This window comes from Chinchilla lanigera, unplaced genomic scaffold (genome assembly GCF_000276665.1).
Source record: "Chinchilla lanigera isolate Chin_1 unplaced genomic scaffold, ChiLan1.0 scaffold00007, whole genome shotgun sequence".
Lineage (NCBI taxonomy): Eukaryota > Metazoa > Chordata > Mammalia > Rodentia > Chinchillidae > Chinchilla > Chinchilla lanigera.
Window position 1 is genome coordinate 36,271,384 of NW_004955408.1, and position 20,356 is coordinate 36,291,739.

Here is a 20,356-nt window from a genome sequence, read left to right on the forward strand (position 1 = left end):
AGAAAGGGAGAAAGAGAGAGAAGTTCAGAGAGAGGCAGAGGCAGAGAGAGGCAGAGAGAGGGAGAGTAGGGAGAGAATAAGAAGCCTGTTTTGTAAACTGCTGCACTAGGAAGCTTCTTCAAACTTCCGTAGGGTGCCAAAATCACTCTGCCCTTTAATTTCAAGGCATTTTATTGCATGCGTTTATTACTTGTTCGACTTTATGGGGCTGCTGTGGTCAGGCACATTATTGGAAAGGAATTGCCTGTGACTTCGGCTTCAGGTTTGAGATGACTAGGCTTCTCCTTGCCCTGCCTCCCTTCAAAACTGAAGCAGGAGCTGAATATATGAATTGTAAATTAACAACTGATTAATATGCACTGGCAACTCTTCAAAAAGCTCTCTCGGATTGCCCCCTTTTGGCATGGCCTGTTTATGTTAATTAGTAGTGTAGAGATTAAAAAGAAAGAAGAATTTACAAAGTAGATAATAATAATTTTAAAAAAAGGAACTGAAAGGAGTTCTCCCAGCTTACCCTCCCTCAGCCCCGGGGTTCTCCATGGGACTTGGCTCTCAACTGCTGACACCAATTGTCTGGAGGAATGGGGCAGTGTTTTAAAAACAGAGTTGCATGAATGAGATCCCCTTTTGGATAAGGCAATCTTTTTCAATATCTCAAAGATCATATGGCCCCAGCAAGCAGAATTAGTACTTTAGAGTCCAACATAGTCCGGGTGGGCATGGAGGGTCATCCCCAGTCTGCATGCGACAGCCCAAGATTCCTATGCTGCTCTTCCTCAACTAAGTGATTTGAATGTAAACTGATTTAACCCAAGGACTGCCTCTTCCCCCTCCATCCCTCACTGCCAAATTGTGCTGCCGTGGCATGGGCTTGGGGGTCAGGATTTTACTTTGAATCGTGTTACTAGCTGCCTAGGAACCCAGATCTCTCAGAGCAGTGATGGGAACCGGGCAATGACAAGGAACAGCCCTAAATATGGCGTCCCCAGCACCCCTGGGCACTTCTCTGAGTGTGCATTGAGAGGGAAAGTGGCTGAGTGTAGAATAAAAACCGACAGGGCAGTGCTAAGTTGTCACAAACTTGACCTTTAATGAAAGCTGAGTGTGTTTCACAACTTAAAAATAAAATAATTTTTCCCCCTTTTCCTTGTGATGGGGAGGAGTCAAGATGAAACTATCTTGATTTTAATGAGCTGGAATAAAGGGCACTTTTAAGTTTGTGAAGCACCTAGCTTCCAACATTTGTGTTGCCCTGGGCCCGCAGCCCTCCATCCTCCATCCAGGCTACATCCTTGGGTGTAAAGGCAGCCTGTTACATCCCGTTTGTGCCCTGAAACTCAGCTGCAAAGTGGACAATGCGCAGGAGATTTCTGAGTTAAACTTTTTCTCACTGATCTAATATTTAATCATTTGTTTGGACCAGCCTTCAGGTATCATATACACAGGCAATCTAGTCTTGCTATATTTCGGGAACCAGAGAAGGAGCTCGTAAGGTACCAGAGAGGGATGGGAACGCATTCTGATGAGCACATATTTACAGTGACTCTGCTCTGGGGTGCAGCTGTGAGAAGGGGAGCACCAGGGCAAAGGGCTCTGGCTCTGTCCCTCAGTGGGCAGCACAGAACAGGAAGTGGCCATGTGGTTTACAGCTTAAGGCCTCACTTGTTCAAATCCTGCCTCTGTCACTGAGCCCAGCTACTGTCTTGCCATCTCTTGGATTCATTCCATAAGACACCGGGGGTGGGGGTGGGGGGGGAAGAATAGTAGCACCTTCTTGTAGGGTTGTTTCCAGGACTGAACAAGTTGATATTTATAAAGGAATTTTCAACTACATCGGTAACTTATATAGACATACCAGTATGAGCTATATTTGTAAAGTAAAACATCTGAAGTGTTTTGGCATTGTTTCTTGTGCCCAGTGTGGGTTATTCTCCAGATGTTTTACGCATACCTGTGGCTTATGTTACAGAGCTTGCCACCTCAAAATATTTAAGTGTTTTAAGACAATCAAGACCATTGTTATTTACCTATTTATGCTCATAGCCAGATATATCTATTTCTTCTTCCCCGGGCAAAATGATTCACCTGTCTACACTAGGTGAAACACCACAGAAGAGGGTCCCCAGTTTCTGTCTATTTGGAATTATTCTGAATAAGCCACACACCCAAAATGTGGGAGATCATATATGGCTGACACCCTAGTGGACTCCATTAAGATCATCTAAACTAACCCCTCATTTGGGAGAGGATGCTTGTAGCCAGAGAAGTTGTAGTCAGGCATCAAAGCAAAGCCCAAACCCATGTGATCCCTACTTAGATAGTATTTCTACCATGCCATTTAGCCTTAAGACACCAGTCTGTCTAAATGACATTTTTCTAAAAGGAGAAGTAATTTCTTTACTATAATCAAATTAGAAATCCCTCTGGAACATCCAGTGTTTATGCTTTCTTTGGGTGCCACTATATTCTTTTAAAGTAATGATACATACTATATATTTGCTGCAAAAATAGATTTATATAAACACACCTACATGCACACTATAACACATGTTTACACATTTAACTTGATTTAACAAATAAGGATCAAGGAGTTGAGCATTCTAGTGGGTGCTTGGGTAAATATTTGCATATATGTTCAAGATACACAGTGGATTATTTGAGTCTAAGCACCAAAATATGCAATTATTTCTCTGTAAATCCATGTAAAGTTAAACAGACACAGAATCTTGAAAGAATGATTGCTTGACAAACTAAAGTAGTCTGTAACTTAAATAATATGGGGAACTGCAAGTTCTTAAAAATGATCCAAAGCTGCTGCAAATGTGGGACTCTGAGTTTTGGATATTCCAGAGGTATGTGAAGAAGAGGCCACTCACCTAGCAGCAATGTAGAGAGTCCTGTTCATGAGCATAATCATCTGGATGTCTAGCCTGTGCCTCTGTGTGGCGTTGCGTCCTGGTTTGTGGCCCACAAACACCGGATACTGTTTTGTATCTGCAAAAGGAGATGAGGCAAGAGCGGGGAAGGTAGATCAGGCCAAGAAATCTTAGGGCAGGGTGACAAGGGAGCAGGCCCCCAAAGAAATCCATGTTTAATTCAGACCACGTCACCATTTCCCACCTCCAAATGAGTGTTATTTTAGGGAATACTATGACAGATGTACACTTGAAGGATGATCAAGTTACACTCGAGCTCCAGATAATAAGCTGGGACTTATCGTTGCTAAGTGTCACAATTTCTGGGGGTTAAACTTGGTAGGGAACCCTTTGCATGAAGGTGCTCTTTTCTTCCAGATTTCTTTTCATCTCGTGGAGAGTGCTAAGCCTGAGGGGGCAGGCTGCCAAAAATCTTGTCTTGGGACAAAACTGTTGCAAAGCCGCCTTCCCATCAATCACCACAATGGCAATGTGGTCTGGAGGCCAGAGCCTTCGTCCAGGAGCCAGAAGAAAAATACAGTCTCTGCAGGCGTCCAGTTGGAATAATCTATTATTGAAGCCAGCCCCGCTCGGCCGGATGGCATTCTAGGAACTGTGGGAAGTTCACTCCAGAGTTAAGCAATTGGCTAATATCACAGAAATGTGGGCTTTGACAAGACCGGGTCAAACTGAGTGTAGCCAGTCAGGTGATCTGGAATTTCCCCTAACTTAGAAAGTCCACGAGCAAGGGGCTGGGGATTTAGCTCAGCGGCACAGCGCCTGCCTGGCAAGCGCAAGGTCATAAGTTTGATTCCAGGTACCGGAAAAAAACCAAAAAAACCAACAACAACAACAAAAAAAAAAAAACAAAAGAAAGTCCATGAGCACATTTCTCCTATGCTACTGTTCTCTTTGGCTGACAGTGGGGAGTTTGCAATAATACCTAACCTTTAAAAACACCTATACCTCCACATCTCTCTGCCTTGAAACCTCCAGTCTCCAGAGCACTGACCATTCTCCCCTCCCTCCCTTAAAATAAGTCACATTTAGAGCAGTGTTTTCTGGGGTAGGGAAGAAAGTGTAAATAATGACTAGAAAACCATTACGGATTTAAACTTAGTTCCCTACTCTTTAAATCCCTGTAGTATCTGAGCATGACTCACAGTGCGGATGTCATTAGGGGGCTTGGAATATATTACTCGCAAGCAAGTAAGTGGTTTAGGCTTTTGCTTTTCCTTTCATAGTTCTTGAAGTTTCAGCACTCATTCATAAAGGAAGTCCTAAAACAATTCATATATCTTGACTATCATGGATTTAGATGACACTGATGTAGGATTTTCAGTAGCATATTTGGGCTAGTGTCTCTTCTATACTGTGATGCCAAAGAGCAAAAACTTATGGCAGATGGAGATAAATAGATGTTTATTTGTACCTTACTGTGAGGGGCGCTACCATTTCAGGAGTGATGGTCTTGAAGTACACGATTTTGTCTTAATCATACCATTTGGCCTTTTGTTCTCTAATTGCTTTATGTGTCAGTCTTGCCACCTCATTTTCATGTGAAATTATCTTTTTCAACCCACAGAGTCCAGCTGAAAGCTGGGCATTGATGGATCTCCTAGAATCTAACATTAATGATAGATATCCTTTGAAAGGCTCATTCAGTGTGTTGGGATAATTACTGGAAAATAGGTACTTGGAAAAATATTCGCTTTCACCTTTACTGAGATAAAATAGCCTTTTGAAGAATAGGAAAAACAGTAAATTGGATGTTCCATCTAACACACAGGTATAACTCTCCTCTTTGGAGAAGACAACTGAGTTTTCATTAAGGGCAACATCTACCCTGGCAATCAAACAGATACCAAAAACGGTTAGGAACAGTGAAAATAGGACATCTGTAAATTCAAAATCACCTTTTATCCAAGTGTAACAATGATATAACTTCTAAATTTTAAAGTTATTTTTCTCTAAAGTTCTCCAATCCAGTCATTATGTTCTTTTCAAATCTTATAATGATGTCTATATACTGACCGTATGTGAAAATGTGTAATAACAGCAACACTCAAGTGGTAGTAATATTCTGCACACTGCTAGTTTTAAGGTATAAGCATGGCCTCCCTATAGTAACTGAGACTTCATCAGGGTTACTGAGGGACATTTAGCCACTCACATATGTCCCCGCAACAAGTGAGGAGTAACATAACAGTCGTCACACCTTTTTGACTAGATTTAAATTATTTACTTTTGCCATTTAGCAGGTTAAAGTGATGTCTATGTTTCTGTTTAATTTTTATGTTTTGCCGCACTGATGCAGGCTGAGATGTCTGCGGAAGGAGGAAGTGAGTGAGTTCCTGGTACTTACAGTTGCCATGCGAAATACTGATGGGCTCAGAATCTTCTGGGAAACCAGCCCCAGCAAAGTGTAGCAGTGTGAAATATAGCAGCAAGGCTTCTGACCTCATAGTAGTTCAGCGGCGAGACTTTATTTCTCTACTTCACCCTGCCAAAAAGCAAGACAGATATTTTTGTTTTGCAAGTCAGCTTTATCCAATTTCATAGAATGAAATGGTCTTGAAGACGAGTAAAGGCAAAAGGCTTCTGCTTCACACCTGTGCACTGTGCATTCACTAATCACTGTTTTACAGAAGCAGCTTGTATCAAGCATGTACCCTCCCTCCCCTGCATTGCAGCTCGATGGCAAAGCTCCTCCCAGAAACAGGACACAGCCTCTGCTCCTTGGAGCCATCTCTATGCCCTTCTAGGTGACTACTTCACAACTATAAAATTCTGCATTCCAAAAAATGTGGATAACTGAGGTGCATTTTCTTCCATTTAAGCTGAATCTCTTTCTTCACAGCAGGTTTATAGAGATCAAAGGTGCCATGTCCCAAACATGTTTTGCTTGGCTCGCCCAGGATCTTTGAGAACTTTGGAATAGTTGCTGACAATGAAAAATTAGGGGATCTCTGATAATTATCTAGATTGCTGGCTTTTTTTAAAATCAAAATAAGATTGTCATACTGACCTAAACCTTACTTTCTAGACACTACACACCTACCCCTGTGCATACTCACACACACACAACTCTGCCTGCTTAGTTTTATTACCTGCTGAATTCCTTGAGATCTTTTCATCCCAGTTTATGTAATTCTACAGTGATGTTAGACATAAATAAAATCACACAATCTATGTTTAAAAAGCAATCATAAGATGTGCTCAGATTTTGTGAAGAATACTTTAGGGAGAATCTGAAACCACATCCTGAGAAAGTATTACAGATTTTAAAAAATCATACCTTTGTAAGATTTTGTCTGAAAAATTAGTCTGAAATACTACCCTACACTGGAAGAGTAGTAAACAAAATGTATGCTCTATATATCTGTATTTTCTTTAAGATGCTCTTTCTATGAAGAAAAATTCTCCTAAATCTTAGAAATAAAAATCTTACAAGGAGCTGTTGGATGGAATGAAATAAAATACAGAGTACAGTAAATATCACATCATTCTCAGGCATTTTTTCAAGCATTGATCTATCTGGGAAATGAATGTAAAATGTGGTATATTTCATCTTTCCGGCCTAGAACTCTTTTTTTTTTAATTTTGAAGAGAATAAAGTTTTTTTTAAAAAACCATAAAAGTGATACAGAATTTCAAATAAGATGATAGGAAATTAACAATGGTTTTATATTGCATATTGTTATCTTCAAAGTATTTGTTCAGATTACCAGATATAGGAATACAAAATTGATCAAACAATTAAGCATTAACTGTTCCTCTCCATAAATCAATAGAAATTAGTAGTACAATTTTCTTAGCTATTTTGTGTATATATACATTTTTGTCCTTCCTTCTTTCTATCTTTTCTCCTTCCCCCATCCCTGTTGTTTTTTCTTTTGAGCAAATTCTTTCCCTTTCATAATATCTATTGTAACTTTTGTATCTTATTTACTCTCTCAGGTTCTTACACTAGGGAGACAATACGATATTTACACATGCAGGTCTGATTTATTTCATTGAGACTAGAACCCTTTGAAGTAGACTGCCAAGGATTGTCTCTTCTGAACAAAGGTATTTTACAGAAGTCCATCAATCATTTAGGAGTTATGTGTAGAAATATCAAACTTAGTAACCTAGATGTCTGTGGAAGTTAATTTGGCAAACAAACTGCTACTTTATACTTTTTGGAGCACCATTCAGTATTAGATACCTATACCTCTTTTCTTCATGCCAAAAAAAACATTAATAAGTCCCAAGTGTTCATCATAGCTTATAATTTCACAGACACGGCTGGCTCTTAATCATTTCTTCAACTGAAAAGTGCACATTAATTAATTTGTTTTATCTTGAAAATCAAAGTGGGAGAGAAGTTGAGAGAAAAGCCTAAACAGTTCAATATCTTCATCTCTGATGTACAGATTAAAATTAAAGTTTACATGATTCCTGTTCACAAGGGCGGTCCATTACTGAGAGACATAAACATGTATTTATAGGTGGGGTTAAAAGTAAGTCTGTTTATTCATTTATTTGCCAGTTCTTTTCAGTTTGGAGAGTCTGAACAAAAAGGAAAGAAACTTCTGTGGTTCCCCATTTGTTTCTGTTCAATATAACATCAAAGAGGACAAAGCAATAGCAAGAGTAAATAAAACATAAACAAGATGCCCCTGCACTGCTACGTGTCAGATGAGGAAGCACATGGGGAAGAGAAGAATCTGCAACACTTAACAAGGGCTCAAGAGCAGAACTGCAGCCTTACACAGAAGCATACTGCTTTAGGGTTTGCAGCGTGTGACAGAAAAGAAAGACAATGCAAAAGGTTGACACTCACTCCTTTAGAAACCTTGGGAAATACATGTACTGTAGGCTTTTGAAGATTGATTTTTCCTAGAACAGATGAGTATCCTTCCACAGTGTCATTCATCTTTGTGCAGGTGTTCTCCAAAGTAACAAGATGGAACCCTGTTACTTTACTGTATTTCCCCAATTTTAATGCTTTCTGTAGGTTTGTGGGTTGAATGTAAAATTCTCAGCCCCTGAAGCTGGCAGGCAAAGCAATGTGTACATTAGAAATCCACTGTGCAATTGAACGGCTTCTTTTCACCCTTAAATGCATGCTAAGATATGTCATTTAAATATCTCCAGGTTTATAGGAGGACCCTTTGCCAGGAAAAGCAGTTGTTTTATGTGTCTTTTATCATCATTTCATCAGGTAGTTGTCATGTACATTATATGGTGAACATGTTCTGCCAGAACCCGTTAATCTCTGCCAGTCCACACAAAAACTTTAAAGTTTTCTTTAAAGCTGAAATTTTGGTGCATTATTCCCTTCCTACTCAACTTTGGGCCCTAATCCTTTAAAAAGTGTAGACAATGTTTTTTGTTGTTGAGATGATAGCTTTGTAGAAGAATCCCCACCCAATTACATTGTCATTCCCCATCTCACAGAACATGGACTGGGTCTTCCACCTAACATCACGGGAACACGGACTTACACCAGCCCGGAGGAAAGAAACTAGAGTTTCTACTAAGTTTAAAAATCTTGAGTTATCTGAGTTGCTATAAATTAAGATGTTGTATAAGGAGTTTTTTAAATGTCAGGAAGTGCTCCCCTCATGTAGCATATTTATAACTACCTGCAAACATTTATCAACTTCCTTGCCTGTGACTTGCTTATATAGACCAACTATGACATAGGTTTAAGCAACTATTCCGAAAATGAGATAATGACTGTCAGTATGAAGGCTTTAAACAATAACATTTATTTCAAAGGCTTATTATACTTGAATTTTCCATCTAATTGTCTCAGCCTGTCACTATTATCAGCCTGAAAAGAAATAGCCTTTGTAAAATGCACCATTACAATAAAGTTATAAACCTACTCTGCCCCAACCCATACAATTTATGGAAAACCTTAAGAACAGTCTTAATTTTAATAGGCATCTGCTTTGTGAATTTATTAGGTCTATTTCAGTTCATCTAAAATTAATTTGTGTTGACTTTCTATACACTCTGAACTCAGACAAAATTCTTTTTTATTTTAATTTTTCCTGACAGCTTTTAAGACCAAACTGAATAATTAAAACTGTGATGCATAAATGGTGTTATGACTATTGGCTGCCACGAGCCGTAGGAACCATGTAGAATGCTCACTGGCTGGGAAAATATCCTTCAGGTATTCCAGATTGAAGACCAAACAAAAGGGGCTAGAAGGAGGGCTGGCTGAAAATCCTGTGGAGGAATTTATCCTGATAATTGTGTTTTAAAGTGAAATATTTTCAATTATGAGAGCTTCCACCCATCCACCCATCCATCCACCCATCCATAGATCCATCCATCCACCCATCCATCCACCCACACATGCACGCTCACACACACATGCACATACAGTTCCCATCATTTACGTCATGGTGTTGGCAAAACATGAAGCAAAGGAGATACCAATGGAACTGCAATGATTATGAAGTCAGAGAACATGGGTAGCAATTGCCACACCTTACTTCTAAACAATCAGGTTAATTTCATAAATTCTCACAAGGATTGACAAGTCATGATAAATTTACCCAGCCAAAGTACCATGAGATCAAATCTGCCCAACTATCTCCTGAAAAATTATAATGGTTTCATAAACTGGTAATACGGTACTTATCCAAAGTTGTTTCACAAAATAAAGTTAAATTAACAACATATAGAAAAAATAGATTTAGCATACCAGTCTAGATTTTTGCCTTCTCAAAAAAAAAAAAAAAAAAAAAAAAAAAAATCAGGGATCTAGTTTGGCTGGCCACACTCTCCAGTGAGTAGAGGCTGCCCAAAATAGAGTGGTTGGCTCCCTCCATTTGGAAAAATTCCCACCATTTCCCATTTCCTTAGGAAGCCTCCTTCACCCATCATCCTCCCCTGCCTGACCCCCTGAAGGCTTCAAAAGTGATTTCCATGCCCCACAGCTCAAGGACCTCACTGCTGTGGTATGAGATATCCCGCTTATGTTTACCAACCTTCACTAGGGTGTCAGCCTTAGCAAATGGGCCCTGTGAAACCTAGCACGTGCACACGAAAATACATGGAAGTTGCTCTTTCAAAAGACCCAGTTGGGCTGCTCCATGTCCTGTTTCATTTCCATCTGCAGCAAGCAGTGCAGCAATGTACTTGCATGGTGCCCCTGACTGTCTGCATACAATTTAAAGTTGATACAACAGCCCTTCCAGAATGTGGCATCGAGTGAACATTTTAATAATACGTGATAATGATGTGTGCAAAAATAATATATCTGGAAGCATTAAGGCTGTTTGAAATAAAATAAAGAGAAAAATAAAGAGGAAATGATGATTGTGGCAGTTTCCTTTTCATGAGGAAAGTTATTTACGACCATGCTTCAGTAATTCTTTTAAAAAGCCCATTTTCTCCTGATATCATAGGAAGTTTTAAACATAATCAGTAATCACATTGTCATTAAGACAATGAGGGTGTAATGTCTAGTGACCCTAGACCCGTCAACCTTGCTCGCGCCCCGCTTTCTCACCTGTAAAATGAAAGGACACAAAATATAATGGTCTATAGAACTTGTCTGGACTCTGAGATTGTGGTATTCAAGATGATTCTCCCCGCAGTGAAGTGTGCACGTGACAGAGAGGGACGGTGACAGTACAGGGCTCCACCAGCAGACATTTCCAAGGCCAGCAATGCCATGTGGGGGTGAGAGGCTGTGCGGGCAGAGAAGTAAGGTACCCAGGCCCCCCACACCTTCCCTCTTTGCCTGTGTCAGCGGGGTAATTACCCAGGCTCTGGTGGTGTCAGGCCCTGCCTGAGCTTATGGTCAACATCAGGCAGAAAAAATTCCATGAAGCTGGGCAAGTGCTTGTTCCAAAATAAATGGGGGACAGGGCTCACTGTTTTCTCCACCCTTTCCTCATCATCCCCAAACAGCATGCACTTTGGAGACCAAGGATGATTAGGGTGCGTATGTGTGGTACTGTGTGTGGCAAACAGGAGGCGACACAAACTCCTCAGCATAACAACTGTGGGCAGCAAAAATGGCCACAGCATGGAGCTGTGCAGGGTTCATCCACCGGAAGAAGGAAACACCAGCGTGTCACACGCCTCTTCTTAACCTCAGAGCCATGTCCAGGTCTACGGCTTCAACCCACCAAAGAGAGTGCTGCTGTCACCTTCTCATCAGTCAGAATTTACATAGATTTTACACTACAAACACTATTTTCATTTTTATTCCTCTAGCTCTCGGACCTCAGCATCTTTTCCTTTCAGTACAAACCTCTGAAATTGTGAACTGAAATTGGTTACAAAGCTCCCACATGAAATGAAACTGTTGCTAATGATCTGGAAGAGCAGGAGCATCAGAGGGTCAAACAAGGGAGTCTTCATCACATTCTCATCCCCAAGACATAACACCTGACACCCACAATTTGAAGCAGGAGAGGTTCATCTTTGCTCATGATTTTCGGAGGATTCCGTGTGCGGTTGGCTGGCTTCAAGGAAAGAACAGCCTGCTGGAAGGGTCTGGCAAAGAGAAGGTGCTCACATCATGGTGGGAAGGAAGAGAGAGAAGAAGCAACTGGGGAGCGAGGTGCACCCTCCTGGGTCATGTCCCCAGTTACCCACCTCTCCCGAGTAGGCCCCCACAACCGATGACACACATAGCTATGAACTCATCAAGGAATTAACCTCGATGACTACGCACCCCTGTGATCCAAACACTTGCTGAAGGCCCAGCCTCTGAAAGTTTGGGGGCACACCCTGGATCTGAATCATAGAAGCCCTCTCTCCCACTTACCTCTGGGACCTTTCACAAGATGCTTAAGCTCTTGAGCTCAGTACCCCAGCTCCAGGGCCTCAGAAACGGATTGTGCCCAGGCCTTAATGAGTACCTGTTTATTTCTCAATTAACATGCTAAAAACTGCTTTTTAATACTTTTCTTGGATTCCTTTAACAAGTTCTCATGCAGGACTGAGATGAGCTCCTGGTACCCTACTTGATTCAGTAGAAGTCCTCTCTTCTCCCTCCCTCCAGGTCACTAAGCTTCCAATCTCTGGATGGGTTCCGGGAGGCAAGAGTCTGTTTCAGGAATCATGCTTATATGGGCGTGGCTTTTGAAAATACAAATAACGGCACTCACAGTAGTGCAAAGGAAAACAAGGATGTGGAGAACAGAATGGATGAGATAGAAGGTCTACTGAGCACCTCTGTGCACTGCACATGCGCATGATGTTTAAACATCACAGCAGCCCAGAGGGACAGGCCTTACCATCTCCATGGTGCTCACAGGGAAACTGAGGCTGGAGGGGTAAATAACACGTTCAAGCAGCACACAGTAAATATTTACAGCACGTTGGTAAAAAGAATAGCACAATAGTCAAAAGGGAAAGCCATACCTCAAACCCAAGTGTGACGCCAGTTTTTGTCCTTCTCAGGACATCAAAGAAAGGGAACAGAAGAAAAAGGGGCAGGGGAGAGAGAGATAGACAGAGACAGAGGAGACAGAGACAGAGAGAGAAGTGCTGCTCTAAATGGAAACTGCACTTAAGATAATAACTTAATACATCTATGCATCTATGCTTACGTGGACAGAGTGGCTGAAAGTCCCTAATGGCTTCAGTAATAAAAATCTATAAAAGGAGCACACAGTTGCTTCCAAACATGCAGGCGTGCAAAGGCTCATACTACTTTATGGGCCCCTGATTGCAGACTTAAGGTGACAGAAAGATGCAAATGCTTCTCTACCACAGTTTTAGGTGGAATTGATTATCTTGTGACACCACTGTGTTAAGCGGCACCACTTGCCTGCTTGCAGCCTCCATCAGCAGTGATGTTTTCAAGTGAATACCTCATGGAGAACAGTGAGGAGGGTATGAATAAGCCTGCCTGCTTTGGTGGCTGCTAAGATGAACAGATTGGACAGCTCTCAAGTCACAGTAAGGAACTTCTGCCCAGAGAGAGCTGGGAAAGCAGGTGTTCGTGCAGAAAAGCCAGCTCCTTGAATGCTGGAGATCTGAGTGTCTAACAGAGATCGAAACTGCTGATTATTCTTGTAGCAGAGCAAAATTTAAAGCACCAAGGAGGGCACGAATAGCAAGTGTCCTTCGCTGATCTTTACAGCTCTGTTTTAGGACTGCAGCATGAAGAGAAGGACACTGTCTGTAGGATGCAGAACAGGGTCAAACATCTCGCAAATGGTCCTGGAAATAACTTGGGCCTCCTGGTCCTGGCTGACACCCGCCCTGCATGCAGTCCTTGGGGACTGCGACAGCCACCTGTCCATGGTATCCACACTGAGGTCCACAAAAATGAGAAAAATAGCTCCGGCCTCTTAATAAAGCATCTGATCTTTCTCTCCTCCTCTTCTTAGCCATTAACAAAGACATAAAAGCACCTATGCTGGAGGAAAAGGAAATGCCACAGACCTAACTTCAACACATTTTGGAAAATGATGATAGCATTCAATGGAGGATAATAAATATCGACTGTGTATAATAGATGCTCCATTTTAGATCTGAAACCACTGTCATAAAGGAGCAGAAAAATAGGGAATTCAGAAGTACCTTTAGGAAAAGAAAACTTAGGAAAAAAAGGTAGGTTATATACCTATAATCTTTTGAGGGGAGAAGGCAAATGTCCTATTTCATGTCAATTCTTTGTTATGACAATCTTCTTTCTCTCTACCTCTCACCCCAAAGACACAACCTTGAGCCAATCCATTTAATGCACTTGGCTTGGATACGTCAGATACAATTTAATGACTCATTAGGACTCTGCTGCCACAGTCAGGAAAACACTGTGGCAAGCTATCTTGATCTCGGAAATCACAAACAGTCCCAACCATGTTTACCAGCAACATGCCCCAGCCTTTTGCCATCGCCTTCTTTTTAAACTTGTTATAATATTGCTGAACTGGAACATCTGTTCCAGCTGCAGAAACAAATACTCCGTTTATTTTACTGAGAAAACTGGGGCCCCGAGAAGAGAGGTCACTTGCCAAATGTGTTGCCACTCAAAAGTGGCAGAGCTAACAACAGTGGAGGACACCCAACTCCTCCATGGAGCGCTTTCCCTACTGCGGCTGCTTTCAGAAAGCCAGCCAACATTCATTCATTTCTCTTTGGCTCACTGCCTGATGTCCATTATTTCCACTGCCTGATTTCCATCTCACTGACTCCCTGTTTTTGACAGAGCTAAGCTCTGGGCTGAGCTGCTCACACAGACAAGGATGGGAACCCCCATCCACAGAGGACCTCACTGTCAGTGGGTGGCTGACAGTTCCTGCCCACGGTCCCCAAATAGAGCACACACACAACAAGAATCTTTCAAAAGAAGCTGAAATTCTGTTGGGAAGAGTACTACTTGGGGATTAAAGCAGCGGTACATGGGGTATGAAGAGGGGCAAAAGTTTCAGCTAGAGAACAGGGAAGCCAGAGGAGCTCGATCACTTCCCGGGGAAGGGCGGGCCGGAAGTTAAGACCTCCAGATGAAAGGACCCGATCAAGGCAGGTGATGTTTAAAATGGACAACACTGTGCTGATTGAATTTCCAGACATTCAAATTGGACTATTTCATTCTTTGCTTAAGGACTTTCAAACATTTGTTTAAAGTAATGGATTTTTTTTTTTTTTCATTTTACCCAAAGTTCTGTTCAAGGTATTAGAACAGTATTTTCTTCTCAGGTTAAGACAGAAGGAAAGGGAGTGGGGAGAGCTCTGAGGTGCAAGCTAGGCATACTGGTATTTATTTGTTTGAGGTGTTGAGCATAGGGATTGTTGTCATATTACTGTTAATTTTTTGTACAGTTGTGACTTTATTAAAAATGAAGCAGAGGCTGGGTGTGGTGACACATGGCTATAATACAGGCACTCTGGGAGGCTGTGGCAGGAGGATCACAAGTTTGAGCCCTGCCTGGGCAACTTAGTGACTTGGTGAGACCAAGCCTCAAAAGAAAACAGAAAATAGAATGGGCTGGGGACACAGCTCAATGTGAAGACCCCACGTTCAATAACACACAGACACACGCGCACACACACACACACACACACACAGAGAGCAGAGAGCAAAAATAACATACAAAGTCCAAGGCACTTTTCCCTAGCCCCTTAGAAAGACATCTGCTGAGTGGCTTTAGAGAACACCGGAGATATTCAGTGACTGGCGTTTTCTATAAACCTTTGTTAAAATCCGGAAGGATTTAAAGTGAAAGAAAGCAACCGCTGTCTTTGACAGGATGACTCTCTAATCACTTATCTGTTTTCTCCCAGCCTCAATTTTAAGCTCCCTGATCCTCACTTTGCCAGGTTTGCTGGGCCTCTCATGTGGTGGGAATGCACACCTCCCCAGGTTTCACAGTGGAAGTGAACTCCACACATGGCTCAGACACAGAAAAACAACCCGAAGGTCCCTCCCTACTGGAGGCGTGAATAACAGCCTCAGATACCAAGGCAGTATCAGTCACTGGTGATTTAAACTCTGAACAAGTCCTTATTGTTTCCTTATGTGGAAACCTTTGTTTTGTTTTGTGAAACAGTCTCAAGATTAGAAAAAGAGTGAAAACCATTTCTCTGCTTGAGCTGAAATACAGCAGTCGGACTCTCTGGGGCTCGTGCACGTGCCATCTAGCACTACCTTACCTGCCTCACTTGACAAGGTCAAATGCTTTCTCCCCCTGCATCCCAAAAGCCAAAAATAGAGTTTATAATTGACTAATAGCTTCTGATCATACAAAGTGAGACATGATTCCATTTTGGGATCTGCTCCCTAACAGCATTATCATCGTTAAAGTCTACATGCGCGGTGGATTCTCTGTTATGTCTGTGCATCTAGGCACATCCTGAATAGTAATGAGTTGGCAGCATTATTTCCTGAATTTTCATAACGTTTCCACATTTGTTAAGGAATGTATTTCATTTACTTTTTTAAAAAAGTCTACATTATGTCCCAGTGACCAGGGTAGAAGTTGCAACCCACATATTTAGATCTATTCCTGAGTTTTTCTGAAACCAGAGTCATCTTTATTGTCTGTGTTCATATTTTTTACAATAAAAAATTACCTATGAGGCTGGTGTGATTTACTTACAGTTAAATAACCTAGGGGTTTTCTGAAGGCCATTCCCTATTTGAATTAGGACAGAGAAGGCACTATTCATGAGTTGTCCCAAGCTAAAGTCAAATCTAACGATACGACACCCTAAAGTGTTCGTTTTAATGTGGAATCCTACCTTCAAAATTAATAACTATTTCTAAACAGCCTGAAAATATGTTTCCTTAAGGCCAATGAAAATAGGTTCCAGAAAATTATGGGTTTGTTTAAACACCCCTGCCATGTAATGCCTGCTTGTTCACATAGGTGAGATAAGGGTCACAACAAAGGGATTTACAGTCCTGCTTTTTGGAATGTGCATGGAGGCACAGAGACAGCTGGCAGACAGATGAGTCACTTAGGTGTTAGTTGTTTTTAAATATGCCTCAGCTCTCCTTAAAACTAAAGGAGCACATATTGGCTTCTTGTGTTTCTGGATGTGAATGAGGTGAGCTGGTTTGGAAATGCAGGTACATGATCCCTTATTTACAATGACAAATAAAACTCCTGAAGCTAAATTGTTCCCTACTCCTGTAGTAACAAATTTTATGAACTGGCATGAAGACATTTATAGTCTTTATTTCCATTAGAGCTCTTATTTTGTACATTTTACTGTAAAACTATTAATAGATTTGATTAGGCATTGCTATTGACCCCATTGAGGTATGTGTCACTTTCCTAAGACCTTTGTTTTAAAATTCTGAAACATATTTGCTTCAAGGCTTAGAGAGAGAGGGGGAGGGAGAGAGAGAGACTGTGTGTCTTTGTTCCTCAAGAAATTAAAAACCAGATAAAAAGGAAAAAGAGATCCTCAGAGCAGAGCTCCCAACATTGGTTTGGCTAAGCCTGGGGGCTCTCTAATTATTACACAGTGTGTTGTAAAATCCTTAGAGAATTACAAAATTATCTGATTCTATTCAGTTTTTAAAATGTACGTAACATTATCCTTATAAGAAGAATTGAGAGATTAGGAATTGCTGAGTTACCTACTCTTAGCTTCCTCTGTTCTGTGCTTGTAACAGATTTACAGGCACGTCTTCTCCCTACAAAGGACACAGAAAGACTGCCACAAAATGAGTGATGCTCACGGAGTGGAAGTCATCTTGGTAGAGGGGTCTCAAAGCCTCTCGCGAGTACGCAACAGCATCTAGCAACAGAAGTGCCTCCCCAGGCTCAGCTACTCCTCTGCCTGGGTGAGCTTCCATCTGTCTTGCACTGAGAGGTAACCAATGGCTCAGTACACCTCTAAATGGGGAGGCTTCGCAGGCTTTTTTTGTGCACTTGGTGGTTTTCCAGGGTACTGTCCACGTGTCAGCACATGGTAATCTCCCTCTCCCTCACAGAATAAACTAGTAAGGGCCTCTTGCAATGGCGTATCTGAGAGGCAGCTGCCAAAAGTCAGCATCTGCCCTCTACTTTGTGAACGTGTTTTGCCTTTACTTTTCAAACACCTGGAATTTTCTTCTGGTAACACCAGAACTGTAGGGAAAACAGAAGGGAGAATTTGAATTTCCAGAATATTCGGGTAGACAATGGGCAGGAGTGGAAGACACGCTCTCTGCCCCTGTGCTCTGAGCTGCTCCTGCACTCACCCACCCTCTTCTTTCTCACAAAATGGACACTGGGCCTCGCACACAAAAGGAACTCATTTAATTCTGAGATAAAACCAAGGCAAATGGTTGATATCAGATAACCTGGAAACAAGGTTAATTACTGCAGCCCAAGTGATCTGGAAGGAAGACAGCACATGGATATCACCAATTAACCCTTAAATCTAAGAAAATCCCCACAACTCCCATAATTAATAGCATGGCAGACAACCACTATAATTATAATCTCTGCCAGAGAGGCCAGAATCTGGAGGAAAAGTGAAATTATTCAATAGTCTTGACTATGACAGACAGAAAGCAAATTAAAGTGCTGAAGGTCAGATAAAAGAGAAGTGATAAATCAGAGAAAGCGAGTGTGAGACCTGTGCCCTGCCCAGCCAGGGAGCTACACAGCACAGGATCCCTGGGGGCACAAGCCTACCTTTCCCTGGGAGGAAATAGAGGCAGAAGAAATGGATAAAATGCTCTGAAAGGTACTGATCCCTTGTTCATTAAGAATCAGAGGTCTACTTAGGGTATCCAGGCTTTTCCATTAAGCCTTCAGGGGGTGATCAGTCAGATAGAAAAGTTGCAGCTATGGGCCACATGGACAGGGAATAATACATAAATATCTCCTCAAAAAGGGAATCCCCTAGATTCACTTCGAATAACTAAAAGACTAAGAATAACTTTCTTCTGAAAAAGCAATATTCTTCCTGTTCAGGTAACACAGTTTTCATCTCTCCAAAGTGTATGTGTTGGGGGGGGGAGGGGTCATTCTAAAGTGTTACACAAGGATAGACAGATGTGTTCTTCACATATCTGTTTCATCAGCTCTTTCCAGCAGCTGTAAGGCATGAAAGAAAGGCTGGGTGTCTTCCAGAATCTTCAATGAGGAGAGAGCAATGTGGTATGTGGAGCCTGGGCAAGATTACCACCTTACTGGGGCACTGTTCTGCCACCTGAAAGCTCAGGGCACAGGATGCCTTTCCTTCCTTATACGAGAAGGACACCTGAAAGTCAATGAGAGTTGTTATCAATAATATTTCCATTTTTTGAAAGCAATTTTATTCCAAACACTGCTTTTGTACCTCATGAATTACTCTTTTAGTGTTCTGGGAGTTACCAGCGAGAACATGAGATGTGAGCAAATACTGTAAAAGTGTGTAGGCAATGAAAAAAAGATCTTATTTTCAATATTCAATGAAACACAGAAACTGCCTTTGCTAGTGGTTTACCTTCACTTGCTCATTTACTTGTCTATTCATTTCAGAAATTCCTGAGTTTGTCCTATGTGCAGGGAAGGCACTACATTGAGATAGTAGAGGACATGGAGCCTAAGGGCTCTGCTCTTAAGAGAGCCTCCAGCCTGCTAGGGAAGGTAATACACAAGCAGCTACAACAATTCCCACAACTCTACTGTGAGAGTCATGGGGATTGACTTCCACTCTTGTACGTTTTACCTATGATCATCTTAACCTAACCCAGCCTCAGTCCTGCCTGAGGACTGCCTGATTACTGTAAAAGCTCTCTAGTCTTCTTCCACTTGGTTCTCCTTTGATTTGAAATCCACCCAGCACCTGATGGTCTTTTAAACACAAAGATCATACAGTGTTCTACCCTGATGTCTCAGTTACTTCCCCTCCTTGCTGAGACGAAATACTCAACACTCAAAGTTAAAAGAGGAAAGATTTATTTGTCTTACAGTTTGTGCAGGTTTCAGTCCATAATCAGCTCGCTCCAAAGCAGGGTAGCTTGGCAGAAAGGTATTACAAAGGAGAAACAGTTCATGGTGGACAGAAGGTAGCAAAGCAAGCAAGAGAAGGACAAGATAAGCCTCTTTCTGTCCCTTATGTTATATCCAGGCTACCAGGATTAGGGCAGTGCCAAACTAATCAGTGGACTGACCTAGTAATCACCCATCCTTAATCCCAGCCTTGAACCATGAATGAATCACACACTCTAGATGCAGTCACCTCTGCAAAAGCCTCATCTATGACTGCATGAGACTTTGGAGGGGATATGTATATACAAGCCATAACATTTCACTCCTCCTCTCCCCCAAGGCTCATGCACACCCCTTTATGTAAAAAGTATTTAGTCCATCTCCAAGAGTTGCCAAAGTCCTAGCAGTTTCAGCATTGCTGAAAAGTCCAAGCTCAAAGTCTGCTCTGAGATGTATAGTAAACTTTTAGCCCTAAGGCCCTGTATAAATGAAAAGGAAGACATTACCATTCCAAATGGAAAGACAGATATGCATTACCATTCCAAAAGATACAAATAGGAGGATATAAAGGAATGGGACCAAACCAAGTCCGATATTCAGCAGGGCAAACATTAAATCCTGTAGTTCCATGTCCAGCATACAAGGCAATGTGTGGTAAGATGTCAACTCCAAAGGATGTGGGTGGTTCTACCCTGTAGCACTTCCAGTGGTTGTAGCTTCCATGGGTTCTTTCTGGGGCTGGCTCTGCTCCTTCCTTGTAGTTTTCCTCAGATGATCCACCTTCCTGCCTTCTCCAAACTTATGAGGTCCCCAACGCACCTTTGCCTTCACGCTCTACCTTCTCAGGTATACATTGCCTGGCCTCTCAGGCCTTCTCAAGTCTGGGTGGAAGCCTTCCTGATCCCATTAACTCTTGCATTCTGCATTCACCTAAAACCAGCACCACATAGATGATGCCAAGGTCTGTTGCCAACTGGAGCAGTAGCCAGGCTTCCTTCTCTCTTGGCTGTAGGGGTTAAGTGCCTGTGAACCAAATTCTGAGGAACAACT

At 41.8% G+C, this 20,356-nt stretch overlaps 1 protein-coding gene across 6 annotated transcripts in view; it reads right to left on the reverse strand.

Moving 5' to 3' along the window:
• Window positions 1-20,356, reverse strand: part of Sema6a (sema domain, transmembrane domain (TM), and cytoplasmic domain, (semaphorin) 6A) — a 124,318-nt gene that overhangs the window by 51,570 nt on the left and 52,392 nt on the right. For all 6 annotated transcript variants that reach the window (XM_005376538.2, XM_005376537.2, XM_005376541.2 and 3 more), the window contains exons 2-3: window positions 5,281-5,418; window positions 2,877-2,994 (exon numbers count right to left, since the gene is read on the reverse strand). In XM_005376538.2, coding sequence (XP_005376595.1) covers window positions 2,877-2,994; window positions 5,281-5,380 — 218 coding nt within the window. In that variant the 5' untranslated portion in view covers window positions 5,381-5,418. The remainder of the gene's footprint in view (window positions 1-2,876; window positions 2,995-5,280; window positions 5,419-20,356) is intronic.